General features: G+C 43.4%; 1 protein-coding gene across 3 annotated transcripts in view; it reads right to left on the reverse strand.

Annotated features, from left to right (window-relative positions):
* EFTUD2 (elongation factor Tu GTP binding domain containing 2) overlaps nucleotides 1-24,601 on the reverse strand; it is a gene marked incomplete at both ends in the record, with an annotated part of 33,763 nt that extends 9,162 nt beyond the window's left edge. The window contains 12 exons of one of the 3 annotated variants that reach the window (XM_084236905.1): nucleotides 1,142-1,232; nucleotides 1,618-1,681; nucleotides 5,536-5,660; nucleotides 7,037-7,203; nucleotides 9,429-9,511; nucleotides 10,647-10,737; nucleotides 12,143-12,178; nucleotides 12,916-12,981; nucleotides 13,442-13,517; nucleotides 15,233-15,311; nucleotides 15,944-16,106; nucleotides 24,497-24,601. In XM_084236905.1, coding sequence (XP_084093031.1) covers nucleotides 1,142-1,232; nucleotides 1,618-1,681; nucleotides 5,536-5,660; nucleotides 7,037-7,203; nucleotides 9,429-9,511; nucleotides 10,647-10,737; nucleotides 12,143-12,178; nucleotides 12,916-12,981; nucleotides 13,442-13,517; nucleotides 15,233-15,311; nucleotides 15,944-16,106; nucleotides 24,497-24,601 — 1,146 coding nt within the window. Of the gene's footprint in view, nucleotides 1-1,141; nucleotides 1,233-1,617; nucleotides 1,682-5,535; nucleotides 5,661-7,036; nucleotides 7,204-9,428; nucleotides 9,512-10,646; nucleotides 10,738-12,142; nucleotides 12,179-12,915; nucleotides 12,982-13,441; nucleotides 13,518-15,232; nucleotides 15,312-15,943; nucleotides 16,110-24,496 lie in introns of all 3 variants that reach the window. The other 2 variants (XM_084236906.1, XM_084236904.1) reach the window with 2 other exon arrangements.
* Nucleotides 24,602-25,184: the final 583 nt, after the last annotated feature.

The raw sequence follows: 25,184 nt of genomic DNA on the forward strand, positions 1-25,184 counted from the left end.
TACTGAGACACATCCTATAAATTTCTTTTACTAATCCATTCCAGTCTGATACGATACTATCTTTCAGCAGAAATAAATTTTAACCACGTTATTTTGTGTTACTGCTATGTCTTGCTATTTTGTCGACTGGCATGACCACGCATTTTGCCTATGTGTGTTTGCTTATAAAATACTGTACACTTTATAACTGGGAGAGAGGTCTGCATGAACATTCCTATGCCCTTTACAGCCCCCATGCCTCTTAAGTAGCACAAATGCATATCAGTGCAATGTTATACTCTCATCTACATCCTAGCCACAGTCTGATGCACCTTTTTCAACCTGACCAGCCCCACACATATACATGTCCAGAACAGTAATTAAAGTCAAGTGCAAAAGAGTTCATTTTATGCGATGTACCATAATTCATTATGGTACATTCATTCTCATTGACAACATTTTATTCCCAGTTTTTTTCTTTTCCTGCTGTTATAAAAAATGCTATGACAAGCATACATGTGTATATATATATATATATAAATATATGTAAATAAAGAAACACCCCAGAGGACTTTCACAATTATACCTGCAAGTTAAATCCCCATAACTGAAAGCCTTAGTTCTCGAGTGTCAGATTCTTCTGACTAGTCAAAATCTTTGCACAAAATTCCTCCAGGTTGTGTCTTCTTTTCATTCAGACTGCCCATCTTTACTCGGACTTTAGTACCACTTTGTGTACTGCAGTGCTCTGCATGCAGACCAACCATCCTCATACTTAGTGACACAAAACCGAGATGATTTCGGAGCAGGAAGAAGTCTGAGCTCACCTCTTTTCTACCTTGTGCATAATAGAAGGGCAGACCTGGGGCCTCCATGGTGGCGCAAGGGTTAAAGTCTTAGCACTATCAGGCTATCGCCAGCCACTGTGGCACAAGTTCGATCCCTCGCTAGGGAGCTAACCCATATGGTGCAGCAGAACTCTCCTCTCCTCAGCAGTGTATTTCAGTAGATCTATCTGTTCTGCTCCCCACTCTGTCTCTGATAAATCCTCTCACCATCCCGACACCTCTGGCCCACACTCCAATACTTGTATGCATAAATAAATAAAAATAAATCTTTAAAAATAAAGGGCAGACCTGAACCAGGTGGCCCACACACTCACCTGAGCAAGGATCTTATAAAGAGGCTCCAAGATAAATTCCACAAAGCTCCTCTGGGAGCTGCTGGTTGGGGCCTTTTTGGTGAACTTTCGCCTAAAGAGAAGAAGATGCAGTGAAGATCCAGGAGGGAGAAGGCAGTGTCACCAACCCCGTGGTTATTTCCTATGCTCTGAATCTAAGGGCGAAGGGGAAAGGAAGGCCTGTGTGATCATAGCATTTTCAAAGAGAGATCCTCAGAGGGCTTATGGGATGACTTACTTCCCTGCCCAAGCCCAGTTGTGAAGATCTCAAGAGAAACAGAGGCTCAACCCCATTAAGAGCTTAGGCAGCTCACCCAGTTTCCACTCAGAGGAGAAGATGGCTGTCTACATCTATGACAAAAGTAGGTTTTAACCTTAGGGACTCTTTCTCTGTCTGCCCTCACAAGCTGGGAAAATGGATCACCCCCCTGAAGAGTCCCAGTCCACCCTCTACTTACGTCTTGGGGTTGAAGTAGATGTCACCCCATAGTCTTTTAGCAAATTCCTGGTAGTTAATGTCACCTATATGAGAAATCATACAATTATAATCTACCTGGTAAAAAATTGTTCAAAATTATGTTTCAGGTAGCACAAGTGGTTTGCAGCTGAGGAATCCTAACACCTTCTTTTCCAAGGTCAAACTTCTCCTTAAAATCAGACAGGCAGACAAGGACATTGAGGCACAAAGGACAGGACTGGCCCAAAGCTGACTGGGTTGTGCAGGAGCCAATGAGCACCAGGGGTCTCCCTGTCCAGCAGGCACTAAGGCTGAGCTGTGGACAAGGGTCTGGATTACATTCTTTCCTTTCAAGAACAGGCTCCATGGCCTGTAAGCTGTACTCCTAAGCCCCGCCCCTTCTGCAAGTGGAGCTGAATGTGCCTGCATTCTTGCTGCAGTGCAGCAGCATTCCTCTGCAGCCAGTGTGGGCAACCTCCCAGCTTTGGAGTTGCCCAAAGGCTCTGAGAGTGGACAGCTCGCCCTCTGGAGAGAAAACAACAAAGCTAACCGTTGTCTCTTCTTTACCCATAATTTCATTTTGACCACAGTCACTAATCCTGGTCAGAGTGAACCAAGCAATTGTGGCTTTTAAAAGTCAAGTCAAGCATGCCTGAAACATTCAATTAGCTCACTAACACCACCAACTACCTCCTGGTAGTGCACCCAGATGTTAAAACTATTCCCACTCACTACAGATGGCACAGAGAGAATTATTCACCTTTTTCCTAAGCCACATTTTCCTTTCTCATAGCGAGGTTACCACTGGCACTTTATCCAAGTTCACAATCTTTTTCTTTCCCCACTTTGTATGCAAAAAATTCTTCCTTTCTTTCCCACATTGGTAGTTACCAAAACTTTCCCTTCTCTGTGACCAACCATGTTGTTTACACACATCACTGGCCTGAGCTTCATGAGTACTCTGACAGGTCCTGGGCCAAAGCTAACAGACTTACTGTACGCTGACAGGAAACAGAATGAGTGAACATCCTCCCTTCCTTATCCTCCTTTTTATTTTTTTTTTTTTGAGTATTTTTTTTTTTATAGAGGCATGTTTTTATTTATTTATTATATTTGTTTGTTTGTTTTTGTTTATACATGCACTGGGTACAGTCAGAAGCGCGGGAGGGTGAGAGAATTCACCAGAGCCAGAGCGGGGAGCAGAGCAGGCAGAAGGACCGAAGTACACTGCTGAGGGGAGCAGCGGGCGGCAGGAGAGGTCTGCGCACCATACGGGATCCTCCTCTGGTGGCCGGGGAGCAGCCGGGGATCGAACCGGCGCTGCAGAGGCCGCGGGCAGCTTCGCAACCCAGCGCTCAACCGCTGCGCCACCGGGGAGGCCCTTATCCTCCTTTTTAATCCCACAGATAACAGTAATCCAACATTCTCAATCCTGTATCTTAACACGGGCAACAAAGTCTACATGGGTGTCCTGTCCTGCACCCTCTCACATATCACCCCATTCCAATTCTAAATAGTCCCCAACATCCTACAGAACAAAATCTAAATTCCTTAACCTGGTGTTCCAAATCCTCCTCAATGTGGCCCCAACCCAGCCTGCCAGTAGCTTTACTTTAACACTTCTGATAAAGAGCCCACTATCACTGAACAGGCCACAGGCCAAGACCACCCGCCCACACACCTCCTCTATCAACCCAGGGTGTCTGGAATTCCTATTCCCTTCTTACCACCTGTCCCATCTCCTCCACGCAGCCTTGCCTGACCTCTCTGCTGCTGAAGCTGAGAGGTTCTCCTCTTACTTCCCTCAGCTAGAACCTGCTGACGGCAGCTCTCTGGCTCTGCCCCCAGGCCTGTACTACCTCACACTGCCATTTGTCACTCTGTAGGATTCTGTCTACCCACTAGAGGAAGTTCCTAGAAGTTGGAGAGAATGTTTCTCAGGCCTGGTTGTATTCTTTGCAAGAGGACATGGTATGGGTTTTGGCGGTAATGGTGTGATGGAAAAAGCAAAGCGGATTCTATTCCCAACCCCATGGATAGCTTCTGTGAATGTGGGCAGAGTGTTTCCAAATATAAACTGAAGGGGAAGGATTCAATCATCACTGAAACTCCTTCCCACTGACTTTCTGTACGTCTACACATGGGTTTTCATGGTAATGATGCTGGAACCCACAGCTGACTCCTGCATAATCTAACACTGGATTCTAAGGATGAGTGATGCTCTCTCCTGAGGCTTGGGGCCATATACAATCAGAAATTCAATCATCTCTACATTATAATTACAGAAAAGGTCTTGGGCTTTTCTTTACATGTTGATACAAAGAACATTCAGAAACACAAAATCTATTGAAACCCTGTTTAGAAGAATTTTGTTTATTGTCCATCTATCCGTATTTATAAAGAGCTGCTCAGAAACATTGTCATTAAACATTATTCTGTCTAGGGCCTCCCCGGTGGCGCAGCGGTTGAGCGCTGGGTTGCGAAGCTGCCCGCAGCCTCTGCGGCACCGGTTCGATCCCCGGCTGCTCCCCGGCCACTGGAGGAGGATCCCACATGGCGCGCAGACCTCTCCTGCCGCCCACTGCTCCCCTCAGCAGTGTACTTCAGTCCTTCTGCCTGCTCTGCTCCCCGCTCTGGCTCTGGTGAATTCTCTCACCCTCCCGCGCTTCTGACTGTACCCAGTGCATGTATAAACAAAACAAACAAACAAACAAATAAAATAAATAAAACATGCCTCTGTAAAAAAAAAAAAACAAAACATTATTCTGTCTAATGACAAGAAAATGGCTAAATTACACATAATCTAGCCATACAGTAGATACATAAAATAATTTATACATTTTAATAAGCAAATTCTCATGAGCCAATACTGAGTGAAAAAAAACACAGAATAAGTTGATATTTACCCTGTGTTTTTATTTCATATTATGGATATACATGATCTATAAGAGAAACATCTTATATGTAAGATAGGATGATCTGTGTAATTGAAACAATGAACAGAGAAGGAATGAAAACATAATGTTTGCAATGGTTATGGTAATGGTAATGAGATTATAGGTGATTTGTGCTTTCCTGACTAGATTGTACTTTTTTCCACTCTCTCTGAGGATGCATAAATATGGAAATATTTTTTAAATGCCAAGTTTCAATCCTGCATTTTTTTTCCACCAAAGTAAATGTACTCACATGGTAAGGCAGGACAAAGATAGAAACTCTGGGACTCCAGCCTTCTCAGCTGTGAGACCTCTCACGGAGCCTGTTGCCCCAGCTCTAAAAACGGGGTGCTAATGACCCCTTCAAAAGAAACAGTGTCCCACTAAGCATGCGACACACATGCCACTAGGATGCGGTTCCTACTGGAATCTGGAGGTAGTCGGGGAGGCACCGAGATGCAAAGTGTGGAGCCTCTTGAATTGGGAAGCCAGTCCTAGGGCTCTGGTGTCAGGGGCCCAGAGACCTATGAAATCTCTGGGCACCCAGCAGAGGCTCCTTCATGCAGATGGCAAGTCCAGCAGGAGTTCTCAATCAGGCCTACAACACTCCCATGTGACTAGCTAGAAGCACTACTAGCAAGACAGAGTCCATCACCAAGGAAGAGGTTGGAAGGGCCTCTGTGGGCATAGGTAATTCTTTTTAACAAAATCTGTTTCATTCTGTAAGAGATTTTTACTCCTAAAATGAGCTCCTGCTTCTCCCATTTCTTCCCATTCACCTTAATTTTTCTATTGTTTAGAAACCTGTTAGCCTGGAGAAAGAGTCTAGAGGCCAAAACAGCCCCAAATGTAACAACAACAGTTGATTAAGTGCTCCCCACAACAGGAAACTCTGGCATGAAGCCAACTGCTAAACCATTCAGCAGGAAAGGCACACAGGACGCTGGGGAAGCTGGCAAGACCCTCTGCCAGCCAGAGCTTACCAAAGGTGTCAGCATAGATCTTGGCGAAGGAGCCCAGTGTGAAGCAGATGCTGTACTGGGAGCTGGAGAAGCAGACGTTGCCCAGGAGAGGAGAGAGGATCAGGTTCTCATCAGTGGAATACATGCTGGAACAGAGACCATGGTGAGCACAGTGCCAGGCTGGGCGAGACGCAGGACCCACTGTCACAGCCTCTTTCCACCCTCGCCCTGAGAGGGATGACACAATACTCAGCTTTGCACCACGCTTGTTCAAGAGAGTGACATGAAGGAACTGTCGCTAACTCCCAGTAACAAGCTAATTTTCCAGAGTTGGGAACATTCTCTGGGCAAATGTGGAGGACACAGAGAAAGACCTTGGATCATAGGAAATTAATATGACCAGAGAGGAATACACTAGAGAAATCTCCATTTCACAAATATAAACACCAGTACTAATGAATGAATTAAAAAACAAACAAACAAAAAAACACTTCGCTCCCCATTCCCACCCCCCTCTTCTTCATTCTGTTTTATTTGGCTTTGTTCTACAAACTGGTATTAAAACGGAGTCTTAAAAGCCATACAGAAGCCACATTATCCCAAGTCACTAACACGGAAAAGAAAACCAGTGATACACAGGGGTCAAACCCACAACCCTGCCTTATTAACATTGTTTTTGGGGGAATTTCTTAATTTAGAAAAAGAAGTATTAACTTTCAAAGAGTTGTCCCCTACTTTACTCTACCTCTCTCCCACCATACACTCCCCAGGGTCAACCTTTTTCAACAAATTTAAAGCTGCTTTTAGAGCACATACCTTCATGTGTCTAAATAATTGCTATGCCATAGCTCTTTGAAGAGGTTGAGACGTGCCTTTCAGACTTCCTATTTTGGTCAGGATTTGGCCTTATCCCTCCTCTTGTCTCTTCTAGAGTTTATCATTTCATTTACATTCTAAGGTCTCCCAACCATCGCTCAAACTTATTGAAGTAAGCCTGGACTCCACCTTGTTGAGAAGCAGCTATGTCCACAGAAACCACTCATTTACTGATCTATGCTAATAAGGTAATAGTAGTTAACATTATTCACCAATCAATTACTGTATGCTAAGTACTGTGCCAAATCTGTTACCTCAAATATCTAACTTCTTATGACATTCCAATTAGGTTGCTAACATTATTATTATTCCCTTTTCAGAGAAGAAATTGAAGTTCTACAAACTTAAGTAATTTGCCCAACTTTACAATGGTTGGCATGAGGTGAAGATAAGAGTAATTCTAAAGCCTAAGATACTGGTCACAAGACTGAACTGAAGATGTGCATTGAGTTGCCTAACTGGTAAAGGTGCAGAATGAAGTCAAAGCTGTGGAGTCTCCCTGTAGATCAGAATGTGCCCACAGTCCTGTCCCTCAAGCTCATCAGCACAGGCCAAGAAATCAGAGCTGCCCCCAGAGGTATTTAAGGCTCAGATTTATATAAAACAGAGTCCCTGAGTACGGGAAATCCTCTGTCAGGGCTTATACCTTATCAATCCGTTGACCTCATCTACAATGTGGCGCAGCTTGTAATATGCATCTGTGGGAGGCAGCTTCAGCTCCAGGATGAGCCGGTCAATCTTGTTGATGCACACGGTGACTGCCAGCCTCTCCTGCACTGCGTGCTTGATCAACCGCTCTGTGTTCAGCATCACCTGAGAGACACAAGCTTGGAAGGTGACAATAAGAACAAAGAGGACAGAGAGTTCAGGGCAGAGCCCAGACAGTACAATTTTAAAACACAAAGCATGAGAGGAAAAGGACCTGGGGAAATAGATTGTTGGGCAGAACCAGAAGGAATCTCGCCCAGAAGGAGATGCAGAAACTCTAAGCGGGCCTCTTGCAGGACTGAGGAATGAATGAACACACGATGATGCTGGGTGCCAGGTTTCTTGGTGCGCGAGAAGGAAGGCTAGCAAGCACTGTGGTGCTGGAGTGGAGCTAGGGAAACTAGGATCGACAATGACTTTCAATATATGTAGGTGTAAAGACAGAGATATGCATGGGTGTGTTAGCTGCATTCAGTGTCCAGTAGCAGTGCAAGCCCAGTCCCCACTCTGAGGAGCAAGAATTCCTTAGAGAAATGGCTGATTTCAGGATTGAAGCAAGAAAATTACTAGAAGAGTCTAAAACATTTTTGTTTTGTGCTTGAAAGTCAGGAAGCACTCAGAAGAGGGGCCAAAGGATAAAGCAGCCAGCCTGCAGGAGCTCCCACTGGCCAAGGCAGGGACAGCTGGGGCACTAAAAGATGTGTAAGGATGGTGATGCGCTGTAGCCCACTGAGTAAAATGAAAATCCACACATCCACTATTATTAAGTGAACCAAGGAGGGAGAAGGGAAAGCTTTTCCTTAAATGAGAATTCTACCAACAACTACAGAAGGAATGTCAAGAGTTAGAAAATCACCACCTGCAACCATCATAGAAGTAACCCAGGCAGGACCAATGGATGATAAAACTAGGTTAAAGTTTGATAAGGATCAGAATGTATATGTAGACTCAAGGCATCTCCCCACAAAAATCATTTATTGCTGAATGGAATTTTATACCACAGAAACCTTAACCAAGTCACCAAACGTCACCAGTCACAGGCTAAAGTGATATTGTAGACCTCCTGATGGAATGGGCTGATGAGAATACAACTTTACTTATGTAGTGTGCTCATGACAAGAAACCCTGAATCTAACATCTAACCATGAGGAAACATTAGCCAAACTGAGATATTCTACAAAATAAATCACTTATACTCTTTAAAAATGTCAATATCATAAAAGACCAAGAAAGGCTAATGAACAGTTCCAATTAGACAAGACTAAAAAGACATTAAGAATAAATGCTACAGGGCCTCCCTGGTGGCGCAGTGGTTGAGCTCTGGGTTGCGAAGCTACCCGCAGCCTCTGCAGTACCAGTTTGATCCCTGGCCGCTGGGCAAGGGTCCCACATGGCGTGCAGACCTCTCCTGCCGCCCGCTGCTCCCCTCAGCAGTGTACTTCGGTCCTTCTGCCTGTTCTGCTCCCTGCTCTGGCCCTGGTGAATTCTCTCACCCTCCCGCGCTTCTGACTGTACCCAGTGCTTGTATGTATAAATAAATAAATCTTTGGGGGGAAAAAAAAAAAAAGAATAAATGCTACAATGATCCCGAATAAAAGTACTATAAAGGATGATATTGTGACAATTAGTGAAACTGAACATAGTCTGTAGAAGAACTGTGTAACAGTAATGTGCCAATGTTAAAATCCTTGATTTTGATAACTGCTATAGTTATTTAAGTGAATGTCTGTGTTTGTAAGAAATATATTCTGAAGTACTTTACTTTCAAATAGTTCAAGGTGAAAACACACACACAGAATTACAAAGCAAACGAGGGTGACTTCTTTGTACTGTTATTGCAACTTTTGCCTAGGTTTGAAATTATTCCAAAATGAAGTCCATTTTTAAAAGGCAACTCTGGCTCCCTCTGCTGACAAGCTCACCAAGGACATGGTTATTTGATCTTTCAATTCAGAAATAATAAGACACGTTGGGCCTTTTAGCTCCAATCTCTAGTTTAGAAAAACTCATTAATATTTAAAATCCATTTATATGAATATACTCTCCTCCCTCCCTTTCATTTACATTTATTATTTTATTTTTGTGTTTCCTGAATGACAATGGGTCTTGAAATTCTAAACTTCACTGGGCAAGGAGACAGGGACCCATTTTGAGAGCTAATTTTGAGTTCTGTTTGCTGCCCTAATTTTGGAGCAAATGTAAGCCTCAATCTCAGACTTTCACTTTCTCTGGCTCCCAGCTTGCTTGGTAATCTTGGCACTGAGGGGCAAATTTAATGGGAGAGGTGGCGGGGGGGGGGGGGCATCTTAAGAGAACAGAGTCAGACTCACGCCCTCAGCAGCATCGATGAAAAGGACCACTCCATCTGAGATGCGCAAGCCAGCTGTGACCTCATCAGAAAAGTTCACGTGTCCTGAAAAGCAAATACCAAGTTAGCCATCACATGCGCGGTGGCAGGATGAGGCACAATTAGCTTGTAGGAGGTCTGAAGGGCACTCAAAGCAAATGAACTCCCATGTATCCCCTGCCTGTCTCCCCACCCCTGGCTGTAGTGTCTAAAATTCCACCATTAGAGCCTCATCCTTGGATTAAGCTTTCATACAGGAAGCCCCCAAGCATAAGAAAGAAGTGTTTGAGCTGCAAGGACGCAACGCCCTCACATTTACACACCAGCTTAGTCTAAGCAGCAGAAAGCATAGTTCTGTGGGACAAAACTCAATTGGAGGCAGGGCAAAGGCGGGCCTGGGACAAAGAAGATAGTTCCTGGTGCTGCTGGAAGAGTGGGAGGCAGGGTTGAGAAGTGTGAGGGAACTGGGCATATGATGGACAAAAAGACCAAGCCATCAAAATCCAAATCTCCCCACTGACAGCTCTGCCCTGAGATGGTCCTCTCCTTAAGAGTCAGTCAGGGCTTCCCCTGGTGGTGCAGCGGTTGAGCGCTGGGCTGTGAAGCTGCCCGCAGCCTCTGCAGCTCCAGTTCCATCCCTGGCAGCCGGGCGAGGGTCCCACATGGTGCCACAGACCTTTCCTGCCACGCCCACCGCTCCCCTCAGCAGTGTATTTTGTCAGTCTGCCTGTTCTGTTCCCCACTCTGGCTCTGGTTAATTCTCTTACCCTCCCGCGCTTCTGACTATACCCAGTGCTTGTATTAAAAAAAAAAAAAAAAAAAAAAAAAAAGTCAGTCAAAGGGCAAGGCCTACTGCTCCCTGCATGTCCACCAGCAGTTGGAGTGTCACCCCAAAGTCTCCTTCAACAGACTGAGTCTGAAGCCAGGGGCCACGCCTGAGTCACCATTGTTTCCCAGCAACCAGGATTTGGCTGACACGATGGACATGAACAAGATTCTCCAGAATTTAAATATTCTACAGCAGAGTAAAGAAAGGAGCAAAATAGAAGGTCTTGAGCACAGTACTTGCTAATTAACTAGCCAGAAGCAAAGGAGATAGTTAAATACGAAAATGGTCTCAACGAAGGTGGAGGGAATGTAAAAACAAATCAGTTCTGTTATGGAAAGTGCAAGAACCGAACAAGATCAAACAATGTCCTACCTGGTGTGTCCATGATATTGAAGAGGTAAGATTTCCCTTTGGTGTCTGGCAGGACCACTGTCACAGGGGTGCTTTTGATACCAACACCTCTCTGTAAATCACAAAGAGAGAGGATGAGGTTGCCTCCTATGCAAGAGGGGTTCGCCAGTTGCTAGTATTTTATGCTGATTTCTCTCTTGTCATGGTGTGATTTTTGTCTAGATCTCCAATCAGAATGAATTTGAAGGTGAACTATATTAATAGCATTTGGGGTGTGGTTCAGTTCAAATGCAAAAGAGTGAAATAAAGTCAACAGGCAAGTGAAGCAATATTAAATCCTAACAGGGAAGCCAGGGCCCTAAAATCTTATCCTCATCATATACTGGAAACAAAAATACTAACTAAGCATCATATAAGGAAACAACAAAACAGAATAACAACAACAAAAAAAACCCAATATGGTGATTTTAGTTTTTTTTAAATATAAAGCTACAACTGGAAGTATTTTAAAAGCTCTGGACAAACAAATATACATATATATTAAGAACAGCAATAGCTAACATTTGTTGATTATCATATGCCAGCACTGTTCAAAGTTCATTTAGTTAACCAGATTTATGTACTTGAGCTCTCCCTGTGGTCACTGAAGAAAGAGAAATAAAGCAGGGAAAGAGAAGGGCTTGAGGAGCGGGATGAAGATTCATATGGAAACAAAGAACAATCAGTTGGGCTGGGATGGACAGACACATGCTCACTCTGTTATGCAGATTTAGAGCAAAGACCAGAGAACCCATTAGCAAAGAAAAGCTACTCTTAGGAAGAGATCACATGGATGGAGTTAGCTCATAGGTCTTAAGGATGATGTCATCCTTAAAAAATCATGTTGGGGGCCCCCCTGGTGGCGCAAGGGGTAAATCACCACACTATGAAGCAATCCGAAGCCTCTGCAGCACGAGTTCAATCCCGGGCCGGCCAGGGAGCAACCCACATGGCGCAGCAGACCTCTCCTGTCTCACCCACTGTTCCCCTCAGCAGTGTATTTCACTCAGTCTGCCTGTTCTGTTCCCCACTCTGTCTCTGGTGAATCTTCTCACCCCCCACATCTCTGGCCTGTACCCCAGCTCTTGTATGCATAAATAAATAAATCTTAAAAAAAAAAAATCATGTTGGGCATCTGCAAACTTACAGCATAAATACGCACATCATGTCTTGGTATTTGTCCCATTAGGCCAAATTAAATCCAGCCCAAAATAGGAGGGTTCCCTACAATCTGCCTACTCAGCTGTCCTTCAAATTATATAGATCATGGGTGGGGAGATAAGGTGAGAGTATTTGGCCTCATTCACAGGCATTTACATTTACCATGAAAACAACAAGATCCAACTGTGTCATATTTCTAGAATGGGAGTGAGAGAAGGTGCTACATGGATTAAATTACTATCAGAGTCTCTCCTACATTTCCTATAAAACTACGGGGGGTCTGGTGTGAGCAATCAGGTTTCCCCAGGTACACTTACCTCTTGCTCCGTGAAGAGGATGTCTGTGTAGCACAGCTGGAAAGAAGGAACTATCATTACCACGTGAATCTAGCTTCCTCCCACACACATACCACCAAACACTTCCCTTGCCATCCCCCAGCTCAAGGGTTTCTGCTTCAGGAGGATAATAGATTTAAGACAGTTGGGTGTCCCTACAGAACTTCCAGACAATGAGATCTGGGCCCTCCCATATAGAAAAATGGATGTTTTTGAGGGGTAGGGTGGTCCCCAAAGACCAGGTATGGCTGGAGAGCTAAATTATATCAAATGCTCTGAATTCTTAAGAGTAGCAAAGGGAGACACATAAGCCTCCATGGAACCCCCACAGGTCAAAACAGTCAATCTGACAGAGATTGAACATTTATTGCACCGAGACTCACAGCTACACTTGGCCTCATTCACAGGTATTTAAATTTATCATGAAAACAACAAGGTCCAATTGTATCATATTTCTAGAATAGTCTATTAATACTAAGGCAAGAATAGGCTGTAAAAGCCAGGATACATCAGAACAGAGACGGGATCCCAAGTGCAGAACAGATCATCCCAAAATACTGCAGGTTCATATTCTCGATGCTCCTGTGAAAGTTGAAATTATTTTCCCAAAGGTTATTAATAGAGATTACAATTATAAAGCAGCACTTGTAGACATCATTATTTACAATGAGTGGGGAGGTTGAAGGAAGGAGGAGAGACACCCCTGTAATATTCTGGATGGTTTGTCCCAAGCCCTCAAAGGAATTTCTACTTACATCTTGGTCATAACGCTTTCTGATTTCTGGGTGAGTCTGCTCTATTAAACAATCTACAAAACACGTCTGAAAGGGAAGAGAAGGTTAAGTCTTGCTAAACAGGAAAATCTTCCCACAATTCCCAATACACCATGTAATTTAGGGATAAGGAGAGGAAGAGGAGAACAAGGTGGATTATGGGACAGCAAAGGATAAACACCAAAGCCACAGGATTTATTTTCAAATGAAAGATGAAATCTTTCTTGGACAAGCATCTCCCAGGAAATGAAAACTTATAAAATAAGAGTGAGGCTCAAGTCTCCATCTTCTGTCCAGATGTAGACACAAAGTGCAGGCATGCAAATGGCTTAGCAGGCTACAGTCAATGCTCAGGAAAAAACAGAATTTCACCGTGTGGTTTCCAGCAGGCATGGAGGCCCCTTAGAGTCAGGAGGTCCAGCCTCAAATCTCAACCTGAGACTGAAGACTGAAAAAATGAGTAGGAATGAAGATAAACCCTGTTCCAAGTAGCCAAAAGTTCTCTTACCTTGCCATGGTGGAGATGGCCACAAAGGGTCACATTTCTGATGAGCTCGGAATTATCCATCAGATCTGCCAAGAAACTGAAGGGGGAAAGGGAAAGAGAGAAGGGATGTTGGCAAGCATTTCCAAGTGGTGAGTGGTGAAAGGTGGTTGGGTACTTTAGGCCAGGAACAACTTTCAGATCAACAGGAGAATGTTGATAGAACCATGTTCTATAGCTACATGGTTTGGATTTTAGAAATAGAACAGAACTCATCTAGGAGGTAATACAACCTGTGAAATGTCATGGGGATTTCCACAATAAAATAATGAGAATTAAAAGGCAAGAAGACACACAAAACCAGATGCCAGAACAAAAACAATACAGGAGTACTGTCTGACTAGTTGCTATATCCATTTATTCCACTGATGCCAAAGGGACTTAAAATGATCTTGGGAGCTTTGCTTTTGAAATTTGGTCATCAGAGCTAGTAAAGAAAGTTTTCAAGAAAACCCCATCTCGTTAATGATGCTGAGCAGAAGGCTTCCAGTTCAATCAAAACCAGAGCAATTTTTTTCTTCCTTATCACCCATCATTATTTATGGTGAGTAATATTCAGATGACTGTCTCTTCAGAAAATCAAGTCCACTTTCAAAGACTGAGATTTTTAAAAAATCATGATTGAGAACATAGAGGAAAATGGAGCAAGTTCTGGAGACATTTGAAAGCTACTTCAAAAGTGTCTGAATGATGGCAGGTGAGCTAACCATTTGAGAAAGGACCCCACTCCTCTGTTGCTACAAGCTTTCAACATATTTTAAGAGAAGCACTACCTAATAAAGACTCACAAGCACTTCAATATGTGAGGGTGTTACGAGTGCCATTTTATCAATCAAAATATTTTCAAAATCTGTTTGCAGTAAGAAGAACTTAAATTATTCTATGTCTCTGCCTACCTACTGTGTCCTTTCCAAAACAGAGTCGTAATATGCTCCCAAACACTTAATAATCTTACAGAATCAAAAAGGCTCAGTGGCTCCAACAGTGATAATTATAATATCCATCTCTGTCTCAAAGGCTGGCCTCTAATACCAAGCTGGCCTGTAATACCAAGGTTTGGAGGGAGGGAACAGTGAGATCTGGCTGATAGTGAAGAGAAAAAAGTTAAGATTGAGCCTAAGGGCCTCCCTGCTAGTGCAAGGGGTTGTCTCAGCACTATGAAGCTATCCGCAGCCACTGCAGTGCGAGTTCGATCCCCAGCCAGGGAGCTAACCCACATGGTGCAGCAGACCTCTCCTGTCTCGCCCGCTGCTCCCCTCAGTAGTGTATTTCAGTAGATCCGCCTGTTCTGTTTCCCACTCTGTCTCTGGTGAGTCCTCTCACCCTCCAACACCTCTGGCCTACACCCCAGCTCTTGTATGCACAAATAAATAAATATTTAAAACAAAAAACTTAATCTATTAAGTGCTCGCTTCAGCAGCACATATACTAAAATTGGAACGATACAGAGAAGATTAGCATGACCCCTGCGCAAGGATGACACGCAAATTCGTGAAGCGTTCCATATTTTTAAAAAATAAATAAATAAATAAATAAATAAATAAATAAATAAAAAAAACTTAATCTATTAAAAAAAAAAGATTGAGCCTAAATATTCCAGCAGCCAGATAAGCTATAGGAAAATTTCAGCAAATTCCAGGGAGAGGTTTCTGCTTCATAATTCACTGGCTACTTCAACCACAAGCCACCCCCTACCTCCATGAAAAATGACCCTACACTGTTCATGTAGAGAGGCTGAGCGACCTTATAACTTACTCCATTTCATACACTGTGACAGGTAATGTCTGCTCCATCAGAGTGAATTTCTTGGTTTTCACTGGCTTAATAATGGGTTCTAGGAAAAAAAATGATAGTGATGGTCAGGTAGACATAAAACATAAAAATACAGGGCCCCATTCCATTAAACTGAGCTTTCAGAATGTAAGATATATGACATCAATTTATGTTATCCTCAAGGCTCACTCATGTTGAGAAATTTCTGGGAATGCTGTTTGGCCAAGACAGTGAAAGATCTTGAATTGTGGACTGAAGTTTATACTTCATTTTGTGGGAGGAAGGGAGAAGAGCTGAATTTAGGTTGAGGTCAATGTCAACTCAAAATTTCTCCTTTCATTTATAAAAGCAACAGAAGATTGATGAAAATTATTAAAGTGGAAAGTAAGTTCCATGAGAACTAGTTAAAGAGTCTGGGATTATTTGGATGGAAACACTTCGCAGCTGGTGGGAGGACTTACAGTCTTCAAACACCTAAACAAATGTATTAGATAAATAAATAAATAAATAAATTGCTTAGTAACAAGCTACAAGTTTTAGTATATATTTAACTGAATCTCAATCCAGAAATAGTACCTGAAAGCAATAAAGGAAAACTAATCCACTCACTGAACTTTCAAGATCGCTGATGGATACTAACTGAAGCTTTTGACTTCAACTTCACCTCTCACAATCCAGTGCCTCCTACCTTACCTGTGAGAGGCTGGGTGTCTTCCTCTTGAACTATGGTCTCCACCTCAGGACCATACACCTCCTCAGCGGTGGGGTAGTACTTCTTGTCCTCGTGCAGTACCATCTCCATCCCAGGGTGATCTTCATCGTGATCTCCTACGTCATCGTCGTCGTCGTCATCATCCATCTAACCGTGAGAGAGGGAAGGAAGGAGTGTGAGGCACGTCCTCTCCTGCTCATGATTGACGACATCACATGAGTTAAGTGCATGCCTTGAGTTACACATGCTGGACAGCTTCTTAGTTTGAGTTCTGTGCTAAAAGTCAGTGAGTGGGGTAGCCCTTGTCGTGCAGGATTCTTCCTAAGACTGTGAGCTATTGCTGTGAACAGCCCTCCTGACTGACACCAGTCCCTTCCTATTATTAATGTGGGCACTGCTCACAAGAGGATCAAGACTGGAGAAAATAAATGGCTTATCACAACACACCCTTCGAAGGGAAAAGAGAACTTCCTCTAAGGGCAGAAAGCCAGGAACCACAGATAGAAACTGGGAGCAAGCCCATACCTTAAAAACACTGACTTAGATTCACAGAAATGCTTTTGAGAAACACCTTTGTAGCACATAAATAACAGGTGTTGGAGAGGATTTGCTGTGCTTTCACAGAAAAAAGGAACCCTCATACACTGCTGGTGAATGTAAAATGGTGCAGCTACTTAAGAAAACAGTTTGATAAACACCAAGTTACCACATGACCCCGTGACTCCATTCCTAGATGTGTGTCAAATGTTCACACAAAAGCATAAACAAAAATGCTCAAAATGACCATAAAATACATAGAAGGAAATATAGGCGAAACACTACGGGATTTGCACATCAAAGACATCTTTACAGACACATCACCCAAAGCAGTGATAGTGAAGACAAAGATCAACAGCTGGGACTACATCAAATTAGAGAGCTTCTGCACAGCAAAAGAGACAATAACAAAAACAAAGCGAAACCCCACCAACTGGGAGAACATTTTTGCACCCAACACTAATGATAAAGGACTGATCACAAAAATCTGCAAAGAGCTGATGAGACTCAGCAACAACAAAGAAAATAATCCAGTCAAAGAATGGGCAGAAGAGCTAAAAAGAAACTTCTCTGAAGAGGAAATGCAAATGGCCAACAGACATATGAAAAAATGTTCAACATCACTTGTAATCAGGGAAATGCAAATCAAAACTACCATGAGATACCATCTCACACCAGTGAGAATGGCACATATTAAAAAAACTAGCAACAATTGGGCCTCCCCGGTGGCGCAGCGGTTGAGCGCTGGGTTGCGAAGCTGCCCCCAGCCTCTGCAGCGCCGGTTCGATCCCCGGCTGCTCCCCGGCCCCGGAGGAGGGTCCCACATGGCGCGCAGACCTCTCATGCCGCCCGCTGCTCCCCTCAGCAGTGTACTTCGGTCCTTCTGCCTGCTCTGCTCCCCGCTCTGGCTCTGGTGAATTCTCTCACCCTCCTGCGCTTCTGACTGTACCCAGTGCTTGTATAAATAAATAAAAATAAATCTTTAAAAAAAAAATAAAAAAAAATAAAAAAACTAGCAACAACAAATGTTGGCGAGGGTGTAGAGAAAAAGGAACTCTCCTGCACTGTTGGTGGGAGTGCAAACTGGTCCAACCACTGTGGAGAGCGGTGTGGAGATTTCTGGACCTACTAAACATAGAGCTTCCATATGATCCAGCAATTCCACTCCTAGGTATTTACCCAAAGGACACAGAAACATCAATTCCAAAGGGCACCTGCACCCCTAAGTTTATAGCAGCACTGTTTACAATAGCTAAGCTTTGGAAACAACCCAAATGCCCAAAAATAGATGACTGGATCAAGAAGATGTGGTACATATATACCATGGAATATTACTCAGCATTCAAAAAAGATAAACACATGCAATTTGCAGCAACATGGATGGCGCTGGAAGGGATCATGCTCAGCGAAATAAGCCAAAAAGAAAAAGAAAAATACCGGATGGTCTCACTCATAGCAGGAATCTAGAAAACTTAAATAAGGGACCAGGAAAATGAATATAAGAAAGTGAAAATCAAAATCAACAAAAAACTATGAACCAGAGACACTTTTTGGGGGGTGGGGGGCGGGAGGGGAAGGATTGGGGTCAGAATGGGGCGTTTGCAATTGTATGGGGGAATATAAAAATAAAATTTAATATAAAAAAAATAAAATCAAAACCCTGAAAAAAAAAAAAAAGCTCAAAATGGCAATCCTCATAATAGTCAAAAAGTGGAAACTACCAAAATATCCACCAACTGATGAATGGATAAATGTGTTATATTCATATGTGGAATATTTGGCAATAAAGAAATACTTCTACCTGCTACAACAAGATCAACCTTGAAAACAGACACAAAAGACCTTGTATTATATGATGCTTTTATAGGAAATGTCCAGAATGGGCAAATCTATAGAAACAGAAAGCAGACAGGTGATTGCCTAGGGCTGGTGGGGACAGGAGAATTGGGGGTGATGGTTGAGGGATACAAGGTTTCTCTCTGGCTTGATAAAAACAATCTAAAATTGCCACTATGGTTATATAACTCTGTGAATATCCTAAAAGTCAGTGAAATATACATGGTTAATGGGTAAAGTATACGACATGTGAATTATATCTCAATAAAATTGTTTAAAAATAACTTTGTAGTCTTTTTTCTAATACACAGTTAATTAGGAAACAGACAAGCAAAAAAAAAAAAAAATCCACAGTTTATGTATATTACCCCTTATACTTCCTGATGGCTGTGTTGTCTAACACAGACTACAACTTATTTAACCAATCCTCTATTTCCAAACCTAGGGGTGGCTTCTGATTTCTAGCACCATAAACATCATTACAATAAACCTTTTCATCTGCCCACCTTTGTCAACAATATCGTTATTTCTCTAAGATAAATTCCAGAAGGAAAAGTGTCAGACCAAAGGGTATGCAGACTTCATATGTCTAGCCTACAGAAATGCCTCAGCAATGCACTCACGTGAGCAGAGCATGAAAGCACAGCAAATTCTGCAGCTGGACAAGAGGTCATGTGGCCTGTCAATAATATTTAAGGAGCCCCTACCATGTGCCAGGCACTTCTGGACACCATCCTCCCACTCCTCATGTTAGGAACACATCCGACGCGAGTTCTTCAGGTGCTATTAGTTTTTGTGTCCTAGGTGCGCAGTGACTGTCACACTGCAGACCTGGTGGAATAAATGAATTCATTCCCTGGTGACTATTTCCAATGACAGGGTACTCCCTTACAAGGCAGCCCATTTCCCTGCTAGAATGCCAGTCTCTGTAAAAGCCAGTCTCTTTAAATCTACCTCATAAATCAACCCCTGGTCAGAAGCAACATCTCCTGCTGAAAAAGGTCTTTCAAATTATTCAAAAAGGCTACTATGTCACATTAATGGTCCCAAACATCTCGGTTGACTCATTTACTTAGCAATACTTACTGGGCACTCACTAGGTACTATGTACCAGGCACTGTTCTAGGTACTGGTGATGATACTTGAGCAAATATCTGGAGGAAGAGGAGAGAATAAGCTCTACAAATAGCTGGGGAAGAGCATGGTGGTTACAGGGAAATAGCAAATGCAGAGGCTCCAAGCCAAGAGCATGCTGACGAGTTTGGAGCTTAGCAAGGTAGCCAGTATGGTGAGAATGATGGGGAGAAAGTATTAGCTGAGCTCAGTAGGAAGTGATCTTAGGGAATCTTCTGGATTGTTCTAAGTAATTATACTTTACTTTTACACTAGGGCAGTGGATCTCAACTAGGGGCAATTTTGCACCCCCCAAACCAGTCCCCCAGAATATTTGGCAATGTGCTAAATATCCTGCAAAGTCCAGGACAGGTCCACAACAAAGAATCATCTGGCCCCAAAGTTGAGAAACCCTGCTTCAGGAGTTCTGAGCAGGAGTGAAATGATCGCTTTTGTTTTCAAAGAATCACAATGGTTTCCAAACTGAGACTATACCAGGAGGAAGATTAATTAGCAGTCAGTAGACTGCATTATTTCAGAAGAGAGGTGACAATTGTGGCGGCCTGGACCAGAGTGTGCTGTGAAAGTGGTGAGGAGAGGCTGGATCCTGAATATATTTTGAAGGTAGAGTTTTCTACAAGTTGGAAGTAGGTGTGAAAAACAGAAAAGAATAACTGCAGAATGGCCCTGTCTTGACTGAGATGACAGAGACTATAAGAACAGGTTAGGGGCCTCCCTGGTGGCACAAGGGGTTAAGATGCAACCTATGAAGCTATCTGCAGCCTCCACGGCATGAGTTTGATCCCCGGCCAGGGAGCTACACACTTGGCACAGATGACCTCTCCTGACTAGCCCGCTGCTCCCCTCAGCAGTGTTTCAGCATACAGACTTAGCAATCTGCCTGTTCTGTTCCCCACGCTGTCTCTGGTGAATCCTCTCATTCCCTGCACCACTGGCCTGTACCCCAGTTCGTGCATGCATAAATAAATAAATCTTAAAAAAAAAAAAAAAAAGGAACAGGCTGGTGTGGGGATGTGTAGGGGGCAGGCAGTGTTTAGGTTTTAAATATGCTAAGTATGAGGTGCCCTATTAGACATCAAGTAGAGATGCCAAGCAGAAAGTTAACATACAAACCTGAGGTTTAATAGAAAGTCACAGATTGGAGAAGAAATACATTTGAGAGCCTCAGTGAATAGAAGGTATCTGACATTCTGGCGATTACCAGTGAGTGTAGATAGAGACTGGAGGTCAGGGAGATGAGGAGAAGCCAGTAGAAAGACAGAGGAACAGTGAGGAAGGAGGAAAGCACCAAGCGGTTCCCTGGAATCCAAGGCACGAGGGTAAATTAAGTAAGGAGTCATTAGCTGGGTCAGATGTTGCAGGCAGATGAGGACTGGGCCTGGGGCAGAGGTCACTAGTGATCTTGACTGGAGCAGTCTTTGTGGAACAGGAGAAGCAGAAGGACAGAACTGGGTTTGAGAGAAAATGGGAGGAGATGATCTGGGGGCAGGAAGTATCAACAACTCCTGTGAGATGAGCTGCAGGGGAAGCAGGGAAACGGGAGGGAACTGAAGGAGGATATGAGGTCAAGGTATGATTTTAGGAAGAAACAACAGCTTGTCTATATGCTGACAGAAGGGGAACTGGTGACAACGCAGCAGAGAAGGGCAGACCTGCTGGGATAGACATCTGGAATAGGTGAGAAGCGATGGGTTTCCAGTAGACAGAAACAGAAGCAAATCATCCATAAGACCAGGAGTGAAGGCGTGTGGCACAGATGCAGGGAGGTGGGTAGATGCAGGCCTGAGAGCTTGTTTTCCTTCACACTAATTTCAGTATGTCAACTTCTTCCCTAACACATACACAAACCCTCCGGTGGTGAGCTGACAGGCCACCTCCTACCATCTTTATACTCCACTTCCATGAATACGGCCTAAGATTACATTGGCTTACTTGGCAGCCATACACAGCCTACTGGTGGTAGCTCCAAAATAGCTATCCAGCTAGTCTCTGGACTAGACACACATGGAGTAGCAGAGAGGGATCCCAAAATGCATCAGTCCTTACAGTGCCGAGTGGCAAGATTAAGATACATGACGATGCAGGTAACACAGTGTCATTTACTTAAATTCATATGCATTCAGGTACACAACAACTTTATACATTTTGCAACTCATACAAAAGAAACAAGACATTTACTGTAGTATGAATATAAGATTAAAAGGAATTAATTAGTCAACTAAAAGCAGAACTTTGCACACAGAACAATACTGAGCAGCATGAATTAGTCTGATAACTCTCTGTACTGAGGTAAAAACATTCACATAATCCCCTAAGTAGTCTCTCTTTCTTGGTTTGGTTTTTTTTTTTTTTTTGTTTTGTTTTAAGATTTATTTTTTATGCATACAAGAGCTGGGGTACAGACCAGAGGTGCAGTGGTAGTGAGAGGATTCACCAGAGACAGAGTGGGGAACAGAACATGCAGATTGACTGAAATATACTGCTGAGGGGAGCAGCGGGTGAGTCAGGAGAGGTCTGCTGTGCCATGCGGGTTGCTCCTGGCCGGGGATTGAACTCGTGCTGCAGTGGCTGCAGTCAGCTTCATAGGTTGCGTCCCAAACCCTTGCGCCACCAGGAGGCCCTCTCTTGTTTTGTTTTTTGCTCACAGCTTCATTGAGATATAATTCACATTGACAATTCACCCATTAAAAATGCACAATCCAATGGTTTTTAGTACTTTCAGAACTGCCTGACCAATCAACTTTGGATCTATCACTCCGAAAAGAAAGTCGTACTTAGGCCGTCACTCCCCAGTGTCATGCCCTCAACCTAAGGCAACCAATAACCAGTCTACTTTCTGTCTCCACAGACAGCTACCCACTCCTCCGGCCCACTCTGAATATCATTTCTGCACATACGTTTTTTGGTCACCCGGCCAGGAGTGATCCAGGCACTAAGTTAACATCCCTTAAATGGCACTTGCCCTTCTCTGCTTCGTATGACAAAGATATATACTGTCTGCACTTCATCTCTGCTGATACGCAGGCAGTTCCTGGAGGACAGGGAGAGGGCCTTGGCTCTCTGCATCATGATTCCTTGCAAATAAGTACTCCATAAATACTTAATGAATTAATTCTTGGGCTTTATTTAGCATGGAATTCAAGCTTGTTAAGATCACTCTGAATTTAGATTCCATTATCCAATATATTTGCGTCATGTGCAAATTTTATAAACCTCCCTTTTCTGTCTTCACATAAGTCACTGATTAAAAAGGTTGGAAAGGACAAGGCTAGGGATGAAGCCTGCGGCATGTCACAGAACTCTGGTGGTGACCCATTAATTGACAGTCTTTGGGTCCCATTGTTCAATAAGGTGTGATCTCTCCTAATTGTGTCAGGACCTGACCTATATTCTTTCCACAAGGACATCATGATTGAAAGTGTTTATCTTGGGCCTTCCTGGTGGCACAAGGGGTTAAACACTGCACTATGAAGCAATCCACAGCCTCTGCAGTATGAGTTTGATCCCCAGCTGGCCAGGGAGAAACCCACATGGCAAGGCAGACCTCTCCTGTCTTGCCTGCTGCTCCCCTCAGCAGTGTATTTCAGTCTGCTGTTCTGCTCCCCACTCTGTCTCTGGTGGATCCTCTCACCCCCTGCACCTCTGGCCTGTACCCCAGCTCTTGTCTGCATAAAAAAATAAATCTTAAAAAAAAAAAGTGTTTATCTTGACAAGGGGAGTGACGAGGAATGAGGGCCAAGGAGAAGAGTTTTCAATCTACAGGGTTGGTATGAGAGTATATTTATAAATTAGGTGTTTAAATTATGTGTATAAGAAAAAAAAAAGCCTTTAAAATATTTTTGAAAAGAAAAACACCGGTTTATTAAATATAAACAAAGACTTCAAATGCCTTGCCCAAGTCAAGATACAGCATGTCCACTGCAGACCCGAGAGATATATCTCAATCTAGTAATTGTATCAAGAGAAAATTATTCTTTTTAAGATTTATTTATCTACATATACAAGAGCTGGGGTGTAGGCCATAGGTGAGGGGGGTGAGAGGATTCACCAGAGACAGAGTGGGAGCAGAACAGCCAGAATGACTGAAATACACCCCTGAGGGGAGTAGTGGGCGAGACAGGAGAGGTCTGCACTATACGGGTCAGCTCCCTGGCCAGGGATCGAACTTATGCTGCAATGGTTGCTGATTGTTTCATAGTGCTGAGACTTAACCTCTTGTACCACCACTAGTCCATAGTTTCTACAATGCCTTACCTCTACCTTTGATAAGGTGGATTCACTTTCTGGTCACCCCCCCCTTTCTTACAGATGACCACAGTGGTGCTCAGTTTACCTCTTTAATCCTTCCCCACCACCCAACCCAGGGTAGTTTTCATCTGGGCTTGGAGATTAGTACACACCTAAAGCTGCAAGACACTCTCTTTTCACCTTGCCAAAACAATTTCAATGTTCTTTTTCCAGTGTTATTTCTATTTTTTCTAGTTCGAAGGACATTTTCCCTGAAGGAAGAAGACAGGTGGCTGCCAAGGGCTTCTGTTCTGCGTTCCAGTTGCCCCACTAATATCATACTTCCACTGATAAGTAGTGGGCCTTCTGATGTCTTGTTCTAAACAATGCTAAGACATCAAAGCCACCTCTGGTGTCTTTCTCAGCCTCAAACCATTTTGGCCATCATCCTGCACAGCTCTTCTGGAAGGAAGTCAGAGGAACCTGCTCCTTCCCTTTCTATTGCTTTTATGCAGCTTTCAAAGGCTGAGCTGGAATTATTTATTATGTTCAAAAGGCACTTTGGGCAAATGGATGAAGAGCCACGACCAGATAACTAGAGACCACCAAGGAGACTACCTTATATTCTCTTTAGGAACTTCACCAGCTAAGCTTTCTTAGGGGCAGTATAAGACCCCAATGAGTCATTCTATAGAAAGGGCAAGGTTAGAGATGTACACAGGGTATTATGGAAACAAAGACGATGCAGTACCTTATTGCCTCTTACAAAAGAGATGAAAAAAGGAATACATTTGTTTTACCTCATCAAGATCTTTAGTCTCTCTGCCCAATTCATCATCATCTTCATCAGAATCCAGTTCTGGCCCAATATAATTCCCAAACTCATCATACAAGTCAGTATCCATGATGCTAAAATTCAAGAAGAGAAGTGTTAGACTCTGGCAAGGTAGTCAAGGCCTACATGACATGACCCCAACTTTCCAGCCTTACAGTTGACAAGATCCCACAGTCTCCTCTCCAATTACATCAGCCTGTGGACTGCTCACCCTCAAGTCCTGTACTTTCCACTCCTCTGTTCTACTCACTATCTGTTTATATTCTCTTCTCTCATTTCTTTTTTAATGCTAAACAAATTTTTTTTAAAGATTTATTTATGCACAAGAGCTGGGGTGTGGGCCAGAGGTGCGGGAGGGGCAAGGGTGGTGGTGAGAGGAGTGGGGAACAGAACAGGCAGATTAACTAAAACATACTGCTGAGGGGAGCAGCAGGCGAAACAGGAGAGGTCTGCTGCACCATGTGGGTCAGCTCCCCTGCCAGGGATCGAACTCGTGCTCCAGTGGCTGCCGATAGCTTCATAGTACTGAGACTTAACCCCTTGCACCACTAGGGAAGCCCCAATACTAAAATAATTTTAATTTTAAAAGTTTAATGCAGAAAGTTGTAAAAGCAGTACACATAATTCTCTTTTCCCTAAACTAAAGAGTAAGT

This window comes from Talpa europaea, assembly GCF_964194135.1.
Source record: "Talpa europaea genome assembly, chromosome: 7".
NCBI lineage: Eukaryota > Metazoa > Chordata > Mammalia > Eulipotyphla > Talpidae > Talpa > Talpa europaea.